The sequence below is a fragment of the Neospora caninum genome, chromosome Ib, assembly GCF_000208865.1.
Source record: "Neospora caninum Liverpool complete genome, chromosome Ib".
In the NCBI taxonomy this organism is placed as follows: domain Eukaryota; phylum Apicomplexa; class Conoidasida; order Eucoccidiorida; family Sarcocystidae; genus Neospora; species Neospora caninum.
Genome location: NC_018386.1, coordinates 1,419,751 through 1,437,594, shown reverse-complemented (window position 1 = coordinate 1,437,594; position 17,844 = coordinate 1,419,751). Strand labels below are relative to the sequence as shown.

The 17,844-nt window shown below is 54.0% G+C and overlaps 3 protein-coding genes across 3 annotated transcripts; 2 read left to right on the top strand and 1 right to left on the bottom strand.

Moving 5' to 3' along the window:
• Positions 1 to 2,716: 2,716 nt before the first annotated feature.
• NCLIV_004110 (hypothetical protein) lies at positions 2,717 to 5,738 on the top strand (the record flags this gene model as incomplete). Its single annotated transcript, XM_003879913.1, has 5 exons — positions 2,717 to 3,371; positions 3,975 to 4,047; positions 4,586 to 4,730; positions 5,040 to 5,157; positions 5,299 to 5,738. The coding sequence occupies 5 exons, from the start codon at positions 2,717 to 2,719 to the stop codon at positions 5,736 to 5,738; spliced, it is 1,431 nt and encodes a 476-aa protein (XP_003879962.1).
• Positions 5,739 to 7,022: 1,284 nt separating this feature from the next.
• On the bottom strand, positions 7,023 to 9,150 carry NCLIV_004100 (putative nucleolar phosphoprotein p130; the record flags this gene model as incomplete). Its single annotated transcript, XM_003879912.1, has 4 exons — positions 7,023 to 7,279; positions 8,040 to 8,198; positions 8,531 to 8,786; positions 9,046 to 9,150. 4 exons carry the CDS (start codon positions 9,148 to 9,150, stop codon positions 7,023 to 7,025), a joined length of 777 nt encoding a protein of 258 aa, XP_003879961.1.
• Positions 9,151 to 14,583: 5,433 nt separating this feature from the next.
• On the top strand, positions 14,584 to 17,264 carry NCLIV_004090 (hypothetical protein; the record flags this gene model as incomplete). The annotated part of the gene is made up of 4 exons (XM_003879911.1): positions 14,584 to 14,627; positions 15,181 to 15,562; positions 15,803 to 16,034; positions 16,786 to 17,264. 4 exons carry the CDS (start codon positions 14,584 to 14,586, stop codon positions 17,262 to 17,264), a joined length of 1,137 nt encoding a protein of 378 aa, XP_003879960.1.
• Positions 17,265 to 17,844: the final 580 nt, after the last annotated feature.

The following is a 17,844-nucleotide window of genomic DNA, read 5'->3' as shown; positions in this document are numbered from 1 at the left end:
GATCCGACCTTTTGCTCCAGCATCCCGTGTACTTCCTGCGTATAGGGAGACGAACGGGTTCGTCTCTGGAAGAAAGGAAGAGGGTGTAGGGAAGCAAAGCAAGGACAAACAAGCACTTTTCTTTTAAAAATCCTCGATTTTTTCGGAAGAAAAGTGGCGAGAGGAGCCAGCCAGTGTCACGACGCGAGAGAGTCTGTTGATCCTTTCGTTCTCTCCTCTCGTTTTCCCCGTCCTCGACCGTCTGCTTCTCGCCTGTCTTCATCTCTCTCATACATGCTGCACCAATGTTTCTTTTCCCTCTCTCGTTCTCTCCTCCCTCGGCAACTTCGCCTCCAGCGTTTTCTTCACACAGCGCGCCGAGAGGAAGACGACAGCAGCGATTTCCGCGCAACTCGGTCAGGCAGAGAACCCTGTACGCTGTCCATTAGGAATCAGGAGAAAAGCCGAGAGCGAAAGAGAGGGAGGGAAGCCTCTTTCTCTTTTCAGAAATGCGCAGGGAGCATCTCCTTTGTTGCCACCCATCTGCCGACTCTCAGGTAATAATCTCTGTCCCTTTTCCCCGCCACAAGTCGTGTACAAGAAGCTGCAAAACCCATTTCCTTTGACATCTCGTCCAGAGGCTCTCTCGTGTCGATGTGCGCGTTCCGGTGGACTGTTTCCTTCTCAGTCCCACATTTCTCTCCCTTTCACCTGCCTGGCCGCCTGTCTCCCTCTCGTCATTCATCGAGCACGCGATAACTGCACACTTCACTCCATTCCGGTCGACAACAACCCAAGGCCCACACACAAATCCCTTGCATGCATATATCAATACATGCGGATATGAAAGCACATACACATGCTCTTACGTCTATATAATTGTGTGCATTTCAATGTATACGCATATATATATATATATATACATATAAAAAGATATATGAATCTATCTGTATAGATTTGTATTCACATATATATGTATATATATATATATATGGGAATATGTCGATATGTGTAGATATAATTGGTGTATGTGTGTTAGAATATAATAGAAAGTGATCTTTAGAGATACGCAGATGTTTCAAAGTTTGAACTTCCCTTTCGTTCGTTGGACATCTCTTGTCAGCATGAATTTGCAATCGAAAATATTTTGTTCAAGTGATTGGGCGCACTTCGTACCGTAGCCAGGTCCGCACTTTCTCTCTTTCTGTCTCAGCACGAGGGAAACGATTCTGCGCTTGTGCCCAATAAGGGAAGACATTCAGTCGCGCCTTGTTCCCTTTCTCTATTGAGGCTCCTGCGGCCGTTCGATGAGAAAGAAGAAGCGTTTGTGGACACAGTCACGTGGGTTTTCCGAAAATTCTCGCAGTCAAAGGTTTCTCCCTGGAAGAGGAACCATCTCGTTAGCTTCGTTGTCTCCTGCGAAAAAACACAAAAATCGAAGCGCCAGTCTCGGTTTTTTCCGGCAATCTCAAGCTTCCACAGGCCTCACAGAGACCCGGAAAACTCCCCCTGTCTCTCTTGTTCTCATTCTCGCTCCTATTCTCTCTTGTTCTCTCCTGGTCTCTTTCTCTCTCTTGTTCTCTCCTGGTCTCTTTCTCTCTCTTGTTCTCTTTCTTCTGTACTTTATATATGCTGTCTCACTCTGGAGAGAATGGTGTGTCTCTGTCTCCCGTCTCTCACCCGTCTCTCTCCCGTCTCTCGAGTGTCTCCTCTTTCTTTTCAGCCTGGTTGCGCCATGTGTGAAGACATGTCGGTGACTGGCCAACGGCGTCTGACACGAGAAGAAAAGAAACGCGCTTTCTTCTTCTCGCTCTTTCCACTTTTTTTCTCTCTACGCAGATCTCGACAAAAACACCGATAGCTGAGCGCGTCGGGAGGACCCGTTGGCGAACAGGCCAGATGCACTTGCATCTTTAGGCTTTCTAGACTAGACATGCGATAACTTTATGTTTCCCGAAAATGAATGAACAAACGCGAACCTCTATTCGACAAGAGAGATGAAGGAAATGACACAGAGGAACAAACAGACGTCGAACAAGCTGCCGTCAACCTCGTTGCCACATTAAGTCTTCTTTGCGCAGTGAGTACTTAATGGCGCTGTAACAAACACCATTCGTTTTAACTTTTCTTCCGCGGATTTTCCCCAGCGCACACAAGGACAAAGCCTCATTTTTGTTCACTCTTCCTTTCTTCTCCCTTCTCTGTTCTCCCTGTATCGACAGTTGAAGACCGTGGCTCTTCGCTTCTGCTGAAGACCGCCCTCGTGAATCTTCTTCGGCTTCCATACTCTCCATCTCTCTTCCTCCTTTGCTTCTCTTTCTCTTTTTTCTCTGCCTTTTCTTTCCTTTTCTGGTGCTTCCGCATTCTGCGTGAATTTGCTCTGCTGCGCATCTGCCGCTCTGAGACGTCCATGGCGCGCAGTCTCCCAGACCTTTCTCATGCCTTCTTCCCTGCCTTTTCCGCTTTTCTCCACTCCCCCGGCGTTCAGAGACTCTTTCGCCTCTCTCCTTCTGAAGAAGGCTCGATTCTCTTCGCATCTGCTCTGGCCGCTCGCGGTCCAAACGCCCCCCTCCGTTGTTCCGCGTCCAAAGCCGCTCTTCCTTTTTCTGCCTTTCCCTCCTCTTTGTTTTTCAGAGCTCTCTCTCTTCGTCCATCTGCTGCCTGTTTCCTCTCTCTGCCTCTCTCAGCTTCTTCTCTCCATTCGCCCTCCTCTTTCTTCTCTTCCTCCGCCTCAGCCATGGCTTCTCTCTCTCCTCTCTCTCCTCTCTCTCCTCTCTCTTCTTCTCTTCCGTGCTTGATCGTTCCGAGTTCCGCGTCCCTTGCAGGCGAATCCAGCGAGCGGCGCGACTCTCGAGGCTCATTGCATGCACTGACGGAGGGTGTGCACGTGGCGGGGAGGCGGACGGGAGTCGAGTTTCTCGACAGCGTCGACGTACTTCTCTTCGACTGTGACGGGGTTCTGTGGCACGGCGACAAACTCCTTCCAGGAATCAAGAAGTTGTTCGACGCGTTCGCCGGCGATGGAGAGAGACGCGCAAAGCGCGCGTCGCAACAGATCGAGAGAGGGACGCAAAAGAAAATCTTCTTCTTAACCAACAACAGCACGAAAAGCCGCAAAGGCTTCTTGAAGAAACTCGAGGCCCTCGGCCTGCATGCAAAGGAAGAACAAATCATCTGCAGCTCTGTCGTGGCCGCCTGGTACCTCCAGGAGAGACGCGCCCAGAAAGCAAAGGAGAAAGAAGAGACAGAGAAGAGAGACAAGACAGAGAAGAAAGGGAAGAAAGAGGGGGAGGCCCCAGAGCCTGATGATTCACTTGTCTACGTCATTGGCGAGCAAGGGCTTTTGGAAGAGCTCCACAACCACGGCTTCAAGACGCTCGGTGGACCCTCGGGTGCGTCTCTCCCCACAAATTCAGACCGTGAAAAAACTCTTTTTCAACCTGCGGAATCACCACACTGTGCCTGAGTCCAACTCTCGCCGACACCGTCAGAGGAGGAAATGCTCCTGAATGGACTCACCGCTCTCTCCGTTGCACCATCTCCTTCTCCATCTAAGAACGGTGTATAGGTCAAACGAGAGATGCATTTTGGCAGATAGCAGATTCTGTTTCTTTTTGAAATTTCGTTCAAGCGAAGAGAGCCCGTCACGTGCGCCGCGTGATAGTCGTTCTGTTAGACCAGAGAATAGACGCAGCTGCAGTTTGAATCAGAGGTGGATTTGTGTGTCTCGGCTCCTTCCCTGTCGTTTTTGTTGTTCGGCGGCGTTTCTCTGTGCCTTTTGTACGTCGCCCTGGACACGCAGTGCTGACGGGAGTGTTGCCGAGGCAAATGTGTAGACACAATGCCGAAAACGGAGAGACCGAGGCAGAAGCTAGTCGGGGAGAAAGACTCTCGCAACGCGAGGTTGACGGCACGTGAGAACGTGTGGCCGTTCCTTCCCGTGCTTTTCTCGATGCCCCCGTGGGTGTCTCTCTGTGTGTCCCTGTGGGGTTCAGACGGCGAGATAGTGCTCGACTTCCAGAAGGACAAAGACCTCGCCGTTGATTTCAGGCAAGCTTCTCAACCTCAGTGCGCGTCACGCTTTCCATCTCCTTTCGTTGCTCCTTTCTCTCTGTCTCGTTTCCCTTTTGTGTGTCTGAGTCTTTGTGAAATTCGCTGCCTCATTGCACCGTAGTCTACCCTTGCCGGCGTACATGCTAGGTGCCCACTTCTTTCACTTCTTCCACTCCTTCCCTCTCTCTCGCTCCCTCTCTCTCTCTGTCTCTTTTGCTCGTGCTTTCGTTCCTTCTTCTTCTTCTTCTCCTTTCCCCACCTCTGTGTCTGTCAATGAGGATGTCTTTCTGTCCCAGAGTCGTCCGTAGTTGCTCGTCAGGACAGTTGCGTCGTTTTGGCGCTTCGTTTGGGACTGCGTACAGTGCGCCTGTTGATTTTTGTCAAACTTTTCCGCGAATGATCTAAGCTTTGCCGTTCTCTGCCGCTTTCTGCGGGCTTTCCGGCCTTTGCACTTGCTAGGAGAGACCCCAGCCCTGCAGCGACAGGCCGAGGCGCCTTCTTCGTTTCTCTTCCCTTCGAATTTTCACAGGCGCGTTTCTCTGCGATGCTTCAGGCGCGACGTCGGAACAGTCGTGGTTGGGCTCGACCGCTGCTTCAACTACTACAAGCTGCAATACGCGCAGCTGTGCATAAACTTCAACGGCGCCTTCTTCCTCGGTACCAACAGAGACGCTCTCGGAAATTTCACTCCGTCGCAGGTAGGCTTCGGCGCCGAGTCTCGTGGCCGCATCTCCATAGAGGAAAGGGAAGGAGCGAAATCAGGCAGGACAGACAAGGAGCGAAAGAGAGAGAACGAGTAGAGAAACGAATAGAGGAGAGAAAGAGAATGGAGAGAAAGGGATAGAGGAGAGAACGAGAGGAGAGAACGAGAGGAGAGAGAAACGCAGGGAAGAGAGCAAACGAGGAAAACGGACAAGAGAGAAGAGTGATGTGTTTTTCTTTCGTCTCTGTGTTGCCACGCCGTCTGTGTCCCCTCCAGTTTGTTTTCTTTGTGGTTTTCCTTCTAGGTTTGGGCGGGTGCCGGGGCGATGGTCCAGGCAGTCGAAGCAGCGACAGGGAAGAAGGCGGAAGTTGCCGGGAAGCCTTCCAACATCCTGCGCGAGTATCTTCTCACCCACGTCCTCGGTAAGAAGTGAACGGAATAAAGACACGAGAGAAAGGGACGGGTATACACTACAAAACGCTGAGAGAAAACGCGAACTGGGACGTGGAGAGAGTGGCAACTGGAGAGAAGCCTGTCCATCGACGTTCGCCCTTTTCTTGCAGGCTCAACGCCCCTCGATCGCGTCTGCCTCGTCGGAGACCGCCTGGACACAGACATCCGATTTGCGCAGCGGCTAGGCGTGCGCAGCGTTCTCGCTCTCACAGGCGTCACCGATCCAACTTTGCTCCTTCGCCACATTCAGAAACGGCAAGCATGCACGCAAGGACACGCAGAGAAAGGCGGTGAAGACCCGGCAGGCGTCACGGGACAAGTACCGAGAAGCACGGCGCTCCAGCGTCCAGCGGGCGAGGGGCTGAACGGCCAGCAGGGCGAAGCGGGCAGACAAGAGAAGGCAGAAAGAGACGGGAGAGAGCCAAACGAAGGGAGGAAGAGGAGACGGAGCGACGAAGGCCACATGGCAGATGTCCAGGACCGTGTCCCGGAGTTTGACTACATCGTTCCCGACTTTGTCATTGCAACTGCTGCACACCTCATCGAGTAGAAAACTTGGAAGGCCTCGCGAAATGGGATGCTCCTTGTCTCTTGACGATAACTTATGCCACGCATATACACGTGCGCATCTCTCGAAATAAACAGAAATACATATCGACATATTTGCTTTGCATATATGTGAAGGGATATCAAAGACGGCGACGTGAGCGCTGGCGCGGCCTTGCGAGTCGCGTGGATTGGGTTTTGCATGCAGGGGAAAGCGTTTCGGAAAGGCCGATTTTTTCCGTCGTGTCTCGCAGCGTTCCTCAGGGGCGTGGTTTTTGCTGGTTTTGCCACGCCTCTTTTTCTCTCGGGAACACAGACTGCCTGCACTCTGAGCCTTTTGCCGCGCTGAAAAGGCGGGCTGTCGCACGCTTTTCGCCTTGCTGCGCAATCCAGATTTCCACAAAACGACCGCGTTCGTTTCCAGCAGACGCTGGGTCAAAAATACGTTCGGGAAGCGTCTGAAGCCTCTTCAAACTGCAGAAGTTGGCAGGAGGTCAGGGCGTGTGGCACAAACGAACTGGGCTCTGCCTCGTTTCGAAACGCATTTATTGACGGGGGGGGGACCGCCCGAAGTGCAGAGACAGCCCTGTATATACACACGATACTTTAAACGTTTTTCCACCTGCGTGAAACAACTGTGCAGACGGGCCGTCTCGAGCTTCTCTGTTTTTCTGCTCTCCCGCTGCCTGAACAGCTGTACATCTCTCCACACCTCGTGTGTATATGCATATGTCTATATTTCGCAGTCGCTGTGCCTCCCTCCCTCGGCTCCGACCACTGCATGTATCTCTTGTTCTCTCCACAGTTCTTGTCGCAGTGTGCTGGGGAGAGAACCCAGACCTTTCCTTGATTGCAGCGTGGAGCGGCGCGTTTTTTGCCTAGAGAAGCCAAGCTTCAGAGGCGGTTTCGAGAGGTTTTTGGAAAAAGGCGTAGACGCCAGGGGCCACGACGACTCAGCACGAAGCGGAGACGGCGCTCGCCTCTGAAGCGCCACGGAAACCGTAAACCCTCTCGCTGACCCACCCCGTTCGGCGCCGCGAATCCGCGAGAAAAAGGTGGGGCAAACGTGTAGAATGCGCACCAAAGTGTTTCTACAGCCTATCGGCACACCGATGGAGCGCAGGAGACAAAAAGACGCATATGCCAGGGACAGAGAGACGTACAACAACCTCTACGGCCGCAGAAAAAAGGACACTTTTCGTGTCCAGAGGAGGGAAAAGGTTAACCGCGTAAATCTAAAGCGTATGCCGTAAGGCTCTAGACGAATGCGAGACGCGTTTCCGAATCCTTACTCGTCGTCGCTGGAATCGAACTGAATCGAATTCACCGTCATCGGGATCTCTCCACAGCCCTTCCAGCTGGCGCGCTTCTTCTTGGTCTTCTCGTGCCGGAAATCTCTGCCGCGTACTTTCCCCAAATCCTGCGCGGCCTTGACTGCGAACGAGTCGGCCTTTTTGTTCCAGAAGGAATTGTCTTTCAAATCTTCCTTGGCGATCTTCGCTACCCACTTGCTCTCGTCCACGCGCTTGAATCTTTGCAGCACGGCTGACACACGCACAACCAGCCCAAAACGCGAAAGTGAGAAACGCGCACAACGCGCGCACACCCGCCGCTACACACAACGACGCCGGCACACAAACCCACATACAGAAAGTTATGGCCACATATGTACATATGTATATCTAGATATGCAGATGGAGACGTGCCGACGGATCTGCGTGGAATGCGTGTGTACATACTGACGCGCGTCTGCATGCAGAGGATCGGATCAGGCGAGTTGCGCCTCTCAAGGATTCAAACTTGCACCACTCTGGCGCCTCTTGAAAAAGCGAGCCCGACGACAAAAGGACAGCGAGCGCAGAGAAAGCGCGAGCGTCGACAGGCAGAACATTCGCGCGCGAGAGAGGCCGCCTTCCCCCGTGATGCAAGGCCGTCGCGAAAGCCGAGACACAGACGAGAGCGAAAGAGAGGGAAAAGACGAGACGGAGACGAAAACAGAGACTTGAAAGAGAACAAGGCGACGCCGAACACGCAGGGGAACAACAGAGGAGACATCCGCGGGGACAAAGAGAGGACGCAGGACAGAGAGAGGACAGCAGCCCCGAAGAAGACACCCCGCCAAAACTGTTCTGTATCTTTAGGTTCCTGCTCGAAGGTCTCGCGTCTCTCGGCACAAATGTTCGACCTTTCCTTTCTTTCTGTCTATACAGCGACTGCCTTTCCCGCCTTTTCCCCGCCTTTTGAACCGCATCTCGCGCTAGCTTGAAAGGCGCGCTTCGAAACTGCCAAAAGACAATGGACTCACACGACTGCTTGTTCTTGTGGCCTCTCTCGCCGTTCCTGGACCGCTCCTCGGCGTCTCCGTTCTCTGCGGCCAAGTCCTCCTCTCCTGCCTCGCCCTCCGCAGCGCCGACCGCACTCTCTGCTTGCTGCCTTTCTCTCTTCTTCTTTCCTTCGGATTTCTCTGGAGAAGAAAAGCGACAAGCAAAGGCGACACGGCGAGCACACCCACTGGAATCGCAGTATGCGCCGCAAAACGGAAAGCCCGCTCTCTTGGAATTCCACCGGTTCCCTACCTTGCCGCAAGTTCACCTTCGTTTTTCCTTCCTCCCCATGTTACCTTTTTCCACGACTCTTTCTCTGATTTTATGCCGACGACTCCACACACACACACACTCTCTTCTCTCCATCTAAAACCACTAGCCCCCCCCCCCCTGTTCCACACCTTTTCGTCGAGCTCCGCTCTGACTTCGCTTCGGCCACTTTTTGGAGGGGTTTCCCTGGCTGTGCGCTCACTTTCTTTCTGTTTTTTTTCGCGCGCGCCGCTCGAAGGTTCTTCCGGCGCACCGGCGACAGCCCCGTCTTCTTCCGCGAGTTTTGCCTTTTTCTGCTTCTTCCCTCCAAGCTCTTCGGCACACGGCTGTGGATCTGCGACTGCCTCAACCTCCTCTTCGGCCTCGCGGTGTCTCTTCTTCTTCTCTCGGAGACCGCGCGCGACAACCTGCGGCAACGTCGATCCGGGAAAAAGTTCTTCTTCGCCAGTTAGCAAGCCCTGGAACAGAAACCACACACAGCACCGCAAGTGCATTCACACAGAGACGAGAGCGGAATGAAAACCTGGCGGACATCCCATGTCTGTTAAAATACAGAGAGCAGACGGGCAAAGGAGCACGTGAAGACAGCGCAGGGTTTTGTCACGCTGAGGGAAAGGCAACCCCAAAGGGACAGCGACGTAGACAAGGACGTGCGTCCCAGGCAACATACGGGAAAGAAAGAAACGCAGTGGCGTTTCGGGGAAAGAAAAAACACACCTGAGCAGTGCCGTCTTTGCGCAGGACTTTCGCAGCCTTGCGCAGGCCGAGAGAGTCCAGGAAAGAGACGAGGGAGAGCAGCAACGGCCCTCTGTTTTCCTCCATTTTCCCGAATAGAGGCCGCCGCACACAGACACACGAAGGCTGGCCGAGGTTCGTCTTGCCTCCGGAACTGGAACTGCACACAGGTCGTCTTCGCTGGCCTTCAAGGAGCGAGGAGAGGTACAACGAAGAGAGGAAAACAAGTGAGAGAAAGAAGAGGAAAACAAGTGAGAGAAAGAAGAAAAGGGCTCGATGTGGTTCTCCGTTAAGGAGGAGATTGAGGGTTGAGTGAGGCGCGAAAAAACCGAGAAAACGGCGGCCAGCTCGAAGAAGAGGGAGGAGAGCGGGAGACGGAGAGCAGGAGAGGCCGAGCGAAGAGAAGGAAGAGTAGGAGCCCGCGACAAGGAGCGCGGGAAACAGGAAAACGAGAACCCTGCACTTCTTTCTAAAAGGAGAGAGAGATGCACGAGGAGACAAAAGAGAAAGAGGAGAAAGGAGACAAGGAGGAGAAAGGAGAGAAGGATGAGAAAGGAGAGAAGGAGGGAAAAGAAGAGCAAGAGCAAAGAGGCGAAGAGAAAAGCACGGAGACAAACCAAAAAAGAGGAGAGAGAGACAGAGAGCTGGGGATACAGAAGTGAGATGCGAGAGGAGGGATGATACGATTCAACTAAGATGACCGCAGACACCCGGCGGAGCGCGTTCTGCAGACGAAAGAAAACCTCGAAAAGAGAGAACAGAAATGGAGGCAGAGAAGCGTCAAAGAGATCTCTCTCGCTCTCTCTTTTCTTGTTCTCTCTGTGCGGCCACGGAGAACAAACGGGTTCCCTCGTGAAGGCCGGTGTCAGAGACCGAGAGAAAGAGTAGGCCCAAGCAGCCGCCTCACACCCTCTCCGACACAAAGAGAAACGAGGAAGGAGACAGACGAGCAGCTCACAGCTCTCCTGGGAAAGGTTTTGTTTCTTTTCTTTTTCTTGGTCTTCACGACCCCGTTGCGGCTCTCTGTGCGCGGTTCTCTCTCGCCCACTCTCGCTTTTTTTCGAAGAATTCCCCCCCCACGCCCGCTATCCACATGCAAAAGAACTTGGCGAAAAGAGTTACAGACCGCGCGCGGTCTCCAGAAATCGAAGGAGCGACTTCTTCCGCAAACGGGCACACGCAAGTGACGAGTCAGCGGAAAACTTGAAAAAGCCTTTTAATTCTGGTAAGGGAAATCCCAGACTCGTCGCGACTGCTTCGGCGCCGAAACCGTTCAGAAAGAAGTTGAGGGACCCCGCCTTTGCGCGGAAACTTTTTTGACTCAAACGGCACATGCGCGGAGTTCCGACTTTTCGCTCTCTTTTTCCAGCGGGAGAATTGCGCGTTTCGTTCTCCAAGCGGAGAAAAGAGCCTCTGTTCTGCGTTCACGTAACGCACATCTTTCCAGAAATTCTCTGTGTTTTGGAGAGAAGCTGCCGTTATGGGGAGAGGCACACGCACGACCCGGCTTTTCGCTGCATGCAGCCGCGCCGCGCGAAGGGAGAAAAAAGCTGAGAATCGAGGCTGCGCACAGCCGGAGGGAACGACGCGGGAGACACCCACACGAGAGACTCCAGCGTTGCGTTCTCTCTGTTGTTGGCGGCAGAACGTGGAAAACTCAGGCGAAGGCTGCATGGGAAATGGAGAAAATGCGACGAAAGGGGCGTGGCGAAGCCTCTGGAAACAGCCAAAGACGCGAAAATTACGCCGCGAATTGACGCACGCGCGCGCGGTCCCCTCGAGCAAAGTGGGTGTAGGAGGGCGTGGTGTCTCCATGTGTTCTCTCTCTGTCTCTCTCTATCTCTGTCTCTCTCTCTATCTCTGTCTCTCTCTCTATCTCTGTCTCTCTGTTCTTCTCTCTGTGTGACGTTTTTCCCCTTTTTCTGTCTCTAAGGCTGGACGGGGATCCTGCGAGTGTGAGAGGGAGCCTGCGAAACACTCGCCCTTCGCTTCATTGCGCTTTTCCTTCTCCGGAGATTTGCTGAAAGTGTTTTCTTGACGCCTCAGCACGGCACCACTGCGGAGACTCCACCCCACACGAGGGTACCCAGAAAGCCAGGCACCAACTTTCCACACCTGCTTGCAGTTCCTTCTTTCGCTGAGGGATCGCTGCGTCGGATCAGGGAAGGGATTCATGTTTCTTTCTCTCTCGCGTGAAGCTGCGAAGCAACGCGTTTTCCTGTCTTTCCGCGAATCACAGTCCTCAATCGGCACAGAAGCCCGAGGCAGCTGCAGCGAGCGGCGCGTCGCGCGACGCACCGGAGACTCTCGCCATCTCGAGGCTGCCTGTCTCTTTTAAGTTCCTTTGCGTGTGGACCGGCCCAGCGCGGGAGGCGGCGAGAAACACACGGGGGGGAGGAGACCTCTGTCTCTCGTCGCATCTGTTTTCCACCCAGAAAAGCCGCCGCCAGCGGACGACGGAAAGCGAATAGACCCGAAAACAGACCGATCCTGCTCTCCCCTAGCTTGGTGCCTCTCGCATTTCTCATCCCCTCCAGAGTGTCTTTTCAGCGGCGTGTAAAAGACTAGTTTACATGCGCTCATGTTAGTATGTAGGTTACTTGAAAGCTGGAAGACGGAATCGTTATTAAGCGCCAGGCAGTCCTGGAGACTCAATCCCTGAGCGTGAGCATTGTAGTTCTGTTCGCATCCCCTGTTCTCCTCATTATTCTCGAAACCACTCAGTATTTAATAGGCGTAGACGTCCTCTGTCGGTTTGTTCAGAGACAGAAAAACGCCCAGAGAATCAATCCGTCGTAAGGTCGGCAGCTGCGGCCCCGAACTCTGCCTCCTTCGTGCGCGACTCTTCGCCCGTCTAAACGTTTTTTGACGAAACAGCTCTTTAGCGAGACGAGAACCACATTTGCTTCAAGACAAAAAAACGCGCAAAATGTCCAGAAGCCGCAACTTGCCCGCTGCGGTTTGCAGCAGCGGGCAAATTGAGGGCCTCTGGCCGGCCGCCTCCGAGGCGCCGCCGCGCGTGGGACTGTCCCCGGCACGCATGCGCATGCGCTTTTTCCTTTCTCCCGAGCGTTCTTCCACGACCAGAGAGAGGGTTTTTCCTCTTTTCCGCAAGGGAGAAACAACTTTCGGGCGCCGTTTTTTGAGTCGCTGTTTTTGGAGAGACGAACACTGCGCAAAACAAGAAGGACCGCCGGAACCTGAAAACACACAAGAGAGCTCGCGGAAAGAGGGGTAGCGGCCAGCGCACGCGCAAAGTGTCCAGAGCGCAAGAGTGCGCGACTGTGCGCCTAGAGACAGAGAGACGGAAAGAGCGGCCGAGCACGCGCGAGAAAAAAGGAGAGGGGGGGGACAGGGGAGAGACGGGAGAGAAGGGAGAGAAGAGGGAGGTTCGTTCGGGGCAAGTTTTCGTTGGAACACAGTTCGGAGAGAGAGCGTTCGTCTGTGCCTTCTGTGTCTTTTCCTTTTGGAGAACTCCTTTGTTTGCCGTTCGTTTGTTCACGCCCCGCCTCTGATCCTGGTGCGATTCACACCACCTGAAAGCGAAGCACGAAGAACTGCTTTCTTGTATCTCTCCGTGTTTCCAGTCCTTCCTCTCTTGTTTTTTCGCTTTTCTCGGTTCCTGTCTTCTCTCTCCAGAACCTTTCCCCTCTTCACACGCGCCACGCGGTGAAGGTCAGGAGGGGACTGTATACCTAAATCCACGACTGGACGCTCTGTCTTTTTCTGTTGTCGCGTGGAGATTGTCAGATTTTTTCCCTTCGTTTCCCCTCTTTTTTGTCTGTCCACTTCGGCGGCCCTTTGCGAACCTCAGCGCCGCCAAGGTTTCTTCTGTTCCCGGAATTGGTGGACGCGTTGAAAACGCCCGGGGAACTCAAGAGGATACTGCTTCTGCCTCCGCGGTTTCTTCACCTCTGCCTTCGCTCTCTCTTCCTCCCTCTCCTTTCTCTCCTTTCTTCCTCTCTATCTCTCTTTCTGTCCCTTTCTCTTTTCATCTCTTTCTTCCTCTCTATCTCTCTTTCTGTCCCTTTCTCTTTTCATCTCTTTCTTCCTCTTTGTCGCGATCTTTGGCCGTTTTTTTGCGTCTCGTCCAGGGCGTCTCGAGAAGCCGCAGTTTCCTTCGCTTCTCCGCTCTTCGGGCCTCTCTCTGTGGAAGTGCCTCCCCTGGAAATCCGTGCTAGGCGAGCGAGGAAAGCGAGACAAAAGAGAGACGCAAAATGGAGACAAACCACGCAGGCAACGAGAAGGGAGCAGCGTCAACCTCCCTCACCCCAGAGAGAGACGCTGCGGCCGACAAGTCGCGCCGCGAGAGCGAAGAACGGCGCCAGGACGGTCGCATTTCTCGGGAGAGAAAAGACGCACGAGACTCTCGAGAGAGAGAAGACGGACGAGACTCTCGAGAGAGAGAAGACGCACGAGACTCTCGAGAGAGAGAAGACGCACGAGACTCTCGAGAGAGAGAAGACGCACGAGACTCTCGAGAGAGAGACGACTCTCGGCGTCGGAGTTCTTCGCGTTCATCACGAGGCCGACGGAGTCGCAGAGATCGAGAAGATCGCTCGTCATCTCCGTACATAAACTCTCGATCCTTTTCAAGAGGTCGAAGCCGCAGACGCAGCCTCTCCGACAGCATAGGATCTCGACGCGGAAGAGACGGCTACGTGCCGAGTTACCCGCCGGCCAACTTCGGTTCGCCCTTTCGCTCCTTGCGCTACGCGTCGCCTGGACGAAGAACCGTCGGCCCTGTGAGAGGACGCCCGACATGCATTTACGTCGGGAACCTACCCAGAGACATCCGAGAAAGAGACGTCGAAGATATCCTCTTCAAGGTGACGCGCAGCACACGAGAATCTATTTACCTGTATAAATGGTTACCTGTGTTTCTGTACGTATACATATATATATATATATATATACATACAGGTGTATGTTGAATATCTGGTTTTGTAGGAGATGTTCCAAAGATGCTTGGTTGTGCACCTGTAGCTGCATTGATTTCAGAAGATATCTGTTCGTGTGTGCGTATATGTGGGTGTCGAGAGATATTGCAGGGAGGGGGGGGGGGGTCGACAGGCGTGTGGTAGAGGTACGCTCTTCCTTGCATCGAGACAGGCGGAAACTGAATGTCTGGAGAAGCGCGTCAGAGGGAGGCTCTGAATTAAGCAGGGTAGAGTTGAGCGGTGTAAAAGCTGTGTTAAGGTTCTCTCGCGCGTCAAAATGGAGCTACGAAGGTTCTCCGTTTTGGGATGCCTGACCTTGCGGAGAAACGAGAGAGGGTCGGATATGTGCACGTCTTCAGGGGACATCCTCACCTAGAAAGGAAACGGAGAGGTGAAGGCTCGTTGAGTGTGTGGCGGATGCGAAGACAGGGTTTCTGGTGGCACGTGTTCGCTTTCGGATGGGCGCGTTTGTGACGTTTCGTGGCTAAAAGTGAGAGGTTGACACACGCGAAAAGAATGGAGTTTTTCTTTTCAGTTTGGTCGCCTGCGAGACATCGACATCAAACGCGCTCGAGGCGGCATGTCAGACACGTGCTACGCCTTCGTGGAATTTGAAACCATCCGGTACGAGAAACAGAAGGGAGATGAAGCGAGAAAGAAAGGGAAGAATGAAGGGGAACACAGAAAAGGAGAGGAACGGAGAAAGAGACCAAGAGGTAGAAGAGACACGACGGTTGCCCCAGAAGGGGAGGGAGCCGAGTACAAGTGTGGATCGTGTGTGTGCTGCGTCGCAAATCCCCATATTTTGCACGTTTTTCTCTTTCGGGCGCGTCTCCGTTGTACTCGCGCTCTCGTTTTCCTCTTCCGATATCTCTCGTCCTGTTACCCGGGCGGAATCCGTGTGCGTCTGGCCCTTTCTCCCGCGTCGGTGTTGTCAGCTTCTTTGTCCCCATGTGGTCAGCGGCGTTTCTTGCGTGTCTAGGCACCCCTGCCGCTGCCGGGTTCTTCCCCGTTTTTCCGCTCTGCTTGGCTTCTCTCTTGCGTGTGTTTTGCCCCTCTCTCTCACCTGTCTCTTCTCTTCCTCTACGCCTCTTTCTCGAACCCTCTCTCTCGTTCTCTTCTCTTTGAATCCTCGCTCTCCTTCCTGTCTCCCACTTTTCCTTCCGTTTTTGTACAGAGCAGCTGAAGATGCCGTCGCCTGTCGCCATGGCTACCTCTACCGAGGTCGCTCGCTTCGCGTGGAGTTCACCGCACAGCCTTCGCGCCGTGCTGGATCTGGAGTGAATCCCAACACGATTCCTACCGGCAGTTTCGGCGGCGGCTCGGCTGGACCGCCTCGGCGAACCGGACACCGCGTGCTCGTCTCCTTTCTTCCTCCTGGCTGTCGCTGGCAGCACTTGAAAGACCACATGCGAAAGGCGGGTCCGGTCGGGTTTGCAGAAGTCCTCTCGCAAGGTCGCGGCGTCGTCGAGTACGAACACCCGGAAGATCTCCAGTACGCAGTTCGCTCTCTGGACAAAACTGAGCTACGCGTCGACGGCAGAGGGTCCATCATCAAGGTGAGAAAGCGACTCGGCGAAAGCGGAAAACTACCGAGGAAAGGGGAGAGGAGTAAAGGGGTAACAGGATTGTGTCTCTCTCGCGGGGTTCTTCTCTGTGTTTTTTAGTGAGTCTTTCGACACGAAGGAGGGGGACGGGTGAGACAGGTGTTTGACTCTGCTGACGCTTCGGATGCGTGCGCTGTATCGAGAGAGAGAGAGGGATGTTTTGTCGCCGTCGCTTCGATCTCGCATTTGCAGGTCGAGAAAGACTACAGCGCGCGTGATTATGACAGAGGGTACTCGTCGCCGCGCTACAGCTCTCGGAGCCGCAGTCGAGGTTACCGGTCATCGTCCTACAGACGGGGCAGCAGCGATGCGAGCAGTCGGTACAGCCGAGATGAGAGAGACGCGAGAAGCGACAAGGACGAGCGACGCGCCCGCCGGAGCGGCCGCGCAAGTTCCTCGGAGCGAGACGGCAGTCGCGAGAGAGGTCGAGGCAGAAAGTCGCGGTCTTCTTCAAGTTGCAGCTTGTCGGAAGAAGAGAGAGAGAGAAGAGGAAGAAGAGGGAGACGCGAACGGAGCGTGAGCATGCAGTCCCGGCCGGAGGAGAGTCGCGAGGTGTCGCCGGAGAGTGCGGGCGAGGAGCGACGGGAGCGGAGAGCAAGCGAGGGTGAAGCGAGAGAGGAGCTACGTGTGAGTCGAGAGCGAGAAGAGAGAGACGAGAGGCAGAAAGGATCGGTCTCGGCGGAGAGGAAAGAGAAACGGCGCTCGCCGTTTTCCGATCGCGAGAAACAGAGAGAGGAAGCACGTCGAGCTTCGCGTTCGTCTTCGCGGGGGGGGGAAAAAAGAAAAGAGATGTCTCGGCATGACGCTTCGCCCTCCCCCCCCCGACTTCGTGAGAGAGACGACAGAGCAGACAGAAGTCGCGAAAGCAAGGACACGAACGCAGTGCGTCGCCAAGAAGAAGAGAAGAGAAGAGGCAGCTATGTAGACGGCGAGAGAGAGGAAGAACGAGCAGAGCGAAGAAGAGGAGGATCTGTTGAGAGAGAGAGAGAAGACGAACGTGCAGGCAGAAGAGGATCTGTAGACAGACAGAGAGAAGAACGAGCACGGAGAAGAAGAGGAGGCTCTGCTGAGAGTGAGGGAGAAGACGAACGAGCCGGGAGAAGAAAAGGAGGCTCTGTAGACAGCGAGAGAGGTGGAGACCGAGACAGGAGAAGAAGAGACATCTCCATGGGCAGAGGAAGAGACGAGGAAGAAGAAAGAGGAGGACGAAGACGAGGAGGCTCTGTTGAGAGAGAGAGAGACGACGACGAACGAGCAGGGAGAAGAGGAGGCTCTGCAGACAGTGAGAGAAGAGGAGACCGAGACAGGAGAAGAAGAGACATCTCCATGGGCAGAGGAAGAGACGAAGAAGAAGAAAGAGGAGGACGAAGACGAGGAGGCTCTGTTGAGAGAGAGAGAGACGACGACGAACGAGCAGGGAGAAGACGGGGAGGATCTGTCGACAATGAGAGAAGAGGAGACCGAGACAGGAGAAGAAGAGACATCTCCATGGGCAGAGGAAGAGACGAAGAAGAAGAAAGAGGCGGAACGAGACGGGGAGGCTCTGTTGAGAGAGAGAGAGACGACGACGAACGAGCTGGGAGAAGACGGGGAGGATCTGTCGGCAGCGAACGTGAAGGAGACGAACGACCAGGGAGACGAAGAGGCTCTGTAGACAGAGAGAAAGAGGAAGAACGAATAGGGAGAAGAAGAGGAGGATCTGTTGAGAGAGAGAGAGACGACGACGACGAACGAGCAGGCAGAAGGAGAGAATCTGTAGACAGAGAGAGAGGAGGAGACCGAGACAGGAGAAGAAGAGACATCTCCATGGGCAGAGGAAGAGACGAAGAAGAAGAAAGAGGAGGAACAAGACGGGGAGGCTCTGTTGAGAGAGACAGAGAAGAAAGAGGAGGGCGAAGAGGAGGCTCTGTAGACAGTGAGAGAGGAGGAGACCGAGACAGGAGAAGAAGAGACATCTCCATGGGCAGAGGAAGAGACGAAGAAGAAGAAAGAGGAGGAACAAGACGGGGAGGCTCTGTCAACAGCGAACGTGAATACGAACGAGCAGGGAGAAGAAGACGCTCTGTAGACAGAGAAAGAGAAGATCAACGAGCAGGAAGAAGAAGAGGCTCTGTAGACAGAGAAAGAGAAGACGAAAGATGGGGACGAAGAAGACGGGGTTCTGTCGACAGTGACAGGGAAGAGAGAGGCGCGAGAAGAAAAGGAGTCTCTGTAGACAGCGAGAGAGGAGGAGA